The 5,329-nt window shown below is 32.4% G+C and overlaps 1 protein-coding gene across 1 annotated transcript; it reads left to right on the plus strand.

Moving 5' to 3' along the window:
- Positions 1–730: 730 nt before the first annotated feature.
- LOC113329144 lies at positions 731–1,631 on the plus strand (the record flags this gene model as incomplete). Its single annotated transcript, XM_026576106.1, has 2 exons — positions 731–1,101; positions 1,486–1,631. Coding segments are annotated over exons 1-2 (477 nt in total), but the record flags the coding sequence as incomplete, so codon positions are not given.
- Between the last annotated feature and the right edge of the window lie 3,698 nt (positions 1,632–5,329).

Genomic DNA, 5,329 nt, shown 5'->3' on the forward strand with positions numbered 1-5,329 from the left:
TCATCTTTGCAAGTTTCTATTAGGCTTAATGGGCTTTTAGAGTTACAAAATTTGATCGTTTTTCTTCATAACTATTAGTATTTAATTTTTCTTTTGTCCTAGTTGAGAACTTATTGTTATGGATTGATTGCTACTAATTTTTATGGGTTGACATCTTTATGGTTATTATGATTGAATTTATGAACTTTATATTCTATATGCTTATTTTCTATATACATATACTTTTATGCTTTTGAAATAATGATGATTCTAATAAAAAAAAGGTACTTTTATCATCTTTTTAGGTGAACACGTTTGATTTGGATTTATCTACTGATAGTGAAGATGAAGCCTTTGATACAGAAGAAGAAAGCAGTGATGATGAAGAGGTAAGCAACAATAATGAATTTGAACTATCCATATTTTTGAATATACTTTCAGCGGTGCATTCATGGTTGATGGATATAATCAAGCAATTGCAATACATACAAAGTCAGCGTATTGAAAGACCAATGAGACGCCCAGTTACTTTGTTTGGATATAACTATATAAGGAGAGTTTTGCGTCAAGACCCAGAAGACTTTCGAAGAATTTATAGGATGTACCCTGACATTTTTCTAAAACTATGTTGTATCATTAGAGAAACTACATCATTATGTGATACAAGATGTGTTTCTATTGAAGAAATGATTGGTACATTTTTACTCGTTGTTGGCCAAAGTTTACGATATTGCACAATACGTGACACATTTGGTCGCTCTCGGTGGACAGTTAGTAAAAACTTCAACAGGATGTTGCGAGCTTTAAATTCTATAGCTCCGAGGATGATGGCTAAGCCAACAAGTGCAACTCCATTTAAAATTCGTGAGAGTACACGATTTTATCCTTACTTTAAGGATTGCATTGGAGCTATGGACAGTACACATATCCCAACAATGGTAGAGAAAAGAAATGCAGCCGTTTATCGGAATCGACATGGAATTACATCTCAAAATGTGTTAGCGGTTTGCAACTTCGACTTGGAGTTCATATACGTGCTTAGTGGATGGGAAGGGTCTGCTCATGATTCGAAAATACTTAACGATGCAATGACAAAAAGAAATGGACTGAAAATACCGCAAGGTAATTTTACTTTTATCTAATGTGAAGTTTTGAGTTTTTTGGTTAAGTTATATTCGGGTTCTACTTGACGAAGTTTTCTTTTTGTGTTTTATTCAGGTAAATATTACTTGGGGGATGGTAGGTTTGCAAACCGACGATATTGTTTAACACCATTTCGTGGCCAACGTTATCATTTGAAAAAAATTTCTGGTACGGGTAATCATGCGAAAAAGGCTGAAGAATTATTTAACATGCGTCATGCTTCTTTGAGGAATGTAGTTGAAAGATTGTTCGGTGTTGTGAAGTCTTGTTTCTTTATATTTAAGTCTCAACCTCCATTTCCGTATCAGGTGCAAGCGGAGATAATAACAGCTTGTGCAGGCCTACACAACTTCTTACGAAAAGAATGCCGTTCAGATGAGTTTCCGGTCGAGGAAGAGGAAGATATCCATCCATCAACGCTTGTAAATGACGATGAAATTTTGACACAAAAAACTCAAGAACAACAACTTCAAGAAGCTAATGCATGGAGAAAGAGTATATCGGATGATATGTGGGAAAATGTCCGTGAACAAAGGGAGTTAGAATTGTATGGAGACCGTTAAATTGAAGGGAAAAAAATTATCTCTTTGCACAAAATAACATACTATTGATACAGAGATATGATCATTTTCATTTATTTTTTTCTTTTAATTAAAGATCAATGTTATTTGCAAATAAGGGTTTATTATTTCTTAAAAGAGAATGAGTTAGGAGTGAACTCCCCCAAACTCCCCCAAACTCCCTCTAATAAACTCTCTCAAACTCCCTACACTCCCCCAAACTCCCTGAACTCAAAAAAACAAAACTCTCTCAAAATCCCTGAGATTTAAAATACACTCAACTCCCCCGAAATCACTCGAGGACTAACCCCCTGTAAGAGACAGACAACGGTGATATTGAGGGAGTGACAAAAGATGGGTTTTGTTTTGTTTGTTTGATAACAGTGATGGAAGGAGAGCCGGAGAAGGAGAAAGAGATGGGAGCCAGAGGAGGATAAAAAGATGCGAGACGAGCTAGAGGAAAAGTAAAGTGAGATAAGAAAAGAAAAAAAGGTTTTGATAAAAGTTATCGACGGCGGATCTGTGTGTAAGGTGTAGTCATGCGGATTATGAAATTTATCGAGCGGTGGATATTTGTCCTGCAGTACTCATACGGATCAAGTATGTGTACGTGTGAGAAGCATGAGGTTCTAAGATATCAGGCGATATCCTGAATCATATTTTCTCTTGAAATCGACTTATATAAATCACTAAGCGTATCCAATGAAATTTAAGTATCTGAAAATGGGATGAATTTTTCATACACTCAATATATAAATCTTAATAACTTGTCCCATGGTAATGAACACAATGAACCTTTATCGACTTTCTCCACAGTGAACCCAATATATGTATGTGAATGCGAATGAAATTGTAAGACCGAGAATTACTTTTAAAATGAAAATTAATCAAAATAATAATAAAGAATCCGACAAATGAAAACAAGTCCAAATAATAAGAAGGAATCCAATAATTGTTATTGATCTTTTCGGATCGAGATAACTCTAAACGGTAAAAGAAAAATCTGAATAATAAGAAATTGAATTCGAAAATTATATATGGGCAAAGAAATAAATTCTTCATCGATGGAAACGACTCAGATTGATATTTAAACAAAGCCTTGACATGCATCTATCTATAAAGGGGACCTTCAACAGCTCTACGGTTCATCTCTTACTCTCGAAGTAGTAGTTGCATATAGGTTATCATATCTCTTAATTACTGCATATGACTTGGAATAGTTAACCATAGAATGAGAGTAATGTAATTGAGATTAAGGAAAGACTTAATAAATGAGCTATATGCCAAACATCTAGCCTAATAACATCAATTCATTGATCTTAATTAGTCAAATCCAGAAAAATGGTAGAACCAAGTGTCCTTAGGAATTCACCATTAACTAGGGATACCGATATGGCTAATTTAGTAAATATTCTTCAGGGAAAATTTTTATACATGGGATTTCAATTTACTGAATTTTCCGTCAACATCAATAGACCACACTTACCTTAATTGATTATTGATAAACTCAATCCATTTAAATTTTTTTTACTCAATTCCATTAAAATTGCTAGATAATGCTTGATATGACTGATTAGACAACTAATTCCATCTAATTGATTTCAATCATATCAAATTTTTCGTCAACATTAGTAGATCACACTTGTTTTGATTAATTATCCATAAACTCAATTCAATTTACTTTGTTTTACTCCATTATATAAAAATAACTAAATCGTGCTCAATATGACTAATTATACTTAATGTGATTGATTTATCTATGCTCATATGAGAATTTGTTAAAGAAAATGGAAATTAGGTTTTGAAATTCTTGGAAAACTTTGGCAATAGGACTAAAAATCAAATGGTGTATACTGATTCGATTTAAGTAAATCGGGTTTGATTTTCTGAAAAGAAGAAATAAACAAACATTTCTTTTTTTCAATTAACTTTGAATATTTTGAACGGGATGAAAATGAAATGGAAAAATCTTGTCATTGTATACATGACAAAGCGATAATCTAATATATAAATAATAAATAATATTGCGTGCATATATACGCAAAATACTGCTTTTAGTAATCAAAAATCGGTGCAATTTCCTTCATTCAAAAGAATTTGGCCATTCAACCGTTCGAGTCCCTTGTAACATGGAAATTAAAAAAATAAAAGATATCAAATTTCTTAAATTTGATTAAGTTCTTCCAACCTCACTGCAACATCATACTAGTTCCTCCAACCTCAGTGCATTCATGGACAAAAACAAATCCTAATGTTTTTACCACTTTAATATATATATAACAATTTTTTTTTATATTTGCTATAAAAAAAACCCTGCTTTATTTGTATAAAACATGAAAAGTTTCTATTAGATAAAGAATTATGTTGTATCTTAATTTGGTAAGTCATGATGTTTGTGATAGAAACTTGGCTAGGACAAAATTTCACTATGTTTGATTTCGATGCTATCTTAATTTTTCTGATAAGTTTCCAACCGGACTTCACCTGGTTTAATTTCGATATTCTTTGTGTTAGAAAGTTTTTTTTTTCTCTATCTATGCTGGTTTCTTTTCATTCTTTTCCCTATATGATGTAAACAAATAATAACTTGTAATTTTTTCCTTTATGAAAATTTACTTCGTCAAATAAACTGATTTTTGCTAATTTTGTAAGTTATACTTAGATATTATGTTTTAGGTGATAAAATATATTGTTACTAAAAACTTATTTTTACTATTTTATCTTTTGTCACCAAAAAGAATTCTTTGTAACAACATTTTAGTAATCACAGAAATCATGAACTGCGGTGAAATTATGGTGTCACTAAAAAGGACTAAAGCGACAAAATTTACTTCGCTACAGATGTTTTTTCTTGTGACGATTAGGCGTTGTTACTATATAAATATTGGCAACAAAAAAAAGTTGATGGTCACTAAAAATCATTATAGCGTCAAACTTTTAGTATTCGTTACTATAAAATTAGTTAGTGACGAATTAATTTGGTCAGTATAAACCTTTTTTTTTTGCAACGAAAGTTATAGATTATCACTAAAAAGATTCATTGTCGATTTTTTAGCATCGTCACAGTAGACTTAAATAGTGACACAAATACATTGTTACTAAAAACTTATCAATGACTGAACATTATTTTGTCTCTAAACATGGTCACTAAAAACTTATGAGTGGCAAAATATGAGTTCCGTCACGGAAAACCTAACAACAGTGACAACAATTTGTTTTGTCACGATAACTAAGCTTTAGCGGCGAAATTTTCTTTGGCGCAAAAACTATTGTCACTAAAGCCACCTTTTCTTGTAGTGGTTAGATCAGCAAAGGGAATCAAGTACGTAGCATCCTGCTGGGATCAGAGGCGTAGGAGCATAACTGTACCTTGGATCAGTGTGAGATTGATTGGGGTTCAGATACAGTCCAGACCGAAGTTAGTTTGGAGTAGGCTAGTGTCTGTATCGGCTTAATACAGTGTGTGTTCAATCTGGACTAGGTCCCGTGGTTTTTCTGCATTTGCGGTTTCCTCGTTAAAAAAATTCTGGTGTCTATGTTATTTCTATTCCGCATTATATTTGTTTATATAATTGAAATATCACAGGCTGTGCGTTGTTCAATCAATTAGAATATCTAACCTTTTGGTTGTTGATTTAAATTGTTTG

Source organism: Papaver somniferum, chromosome 1 (genome assembly GCF_003573695.1).
Source record: "Papaver somniferum cultivar HN1 chromosome 1, ASM357369v1, whole genome shotgun sequence".
Lineage (NCBI taxonomy): Eukaryota > Viridiplantae > Streptophyta > Magnoliopsida > Ranunculales > Papaveraceae > Papaver > Papaver somniferum.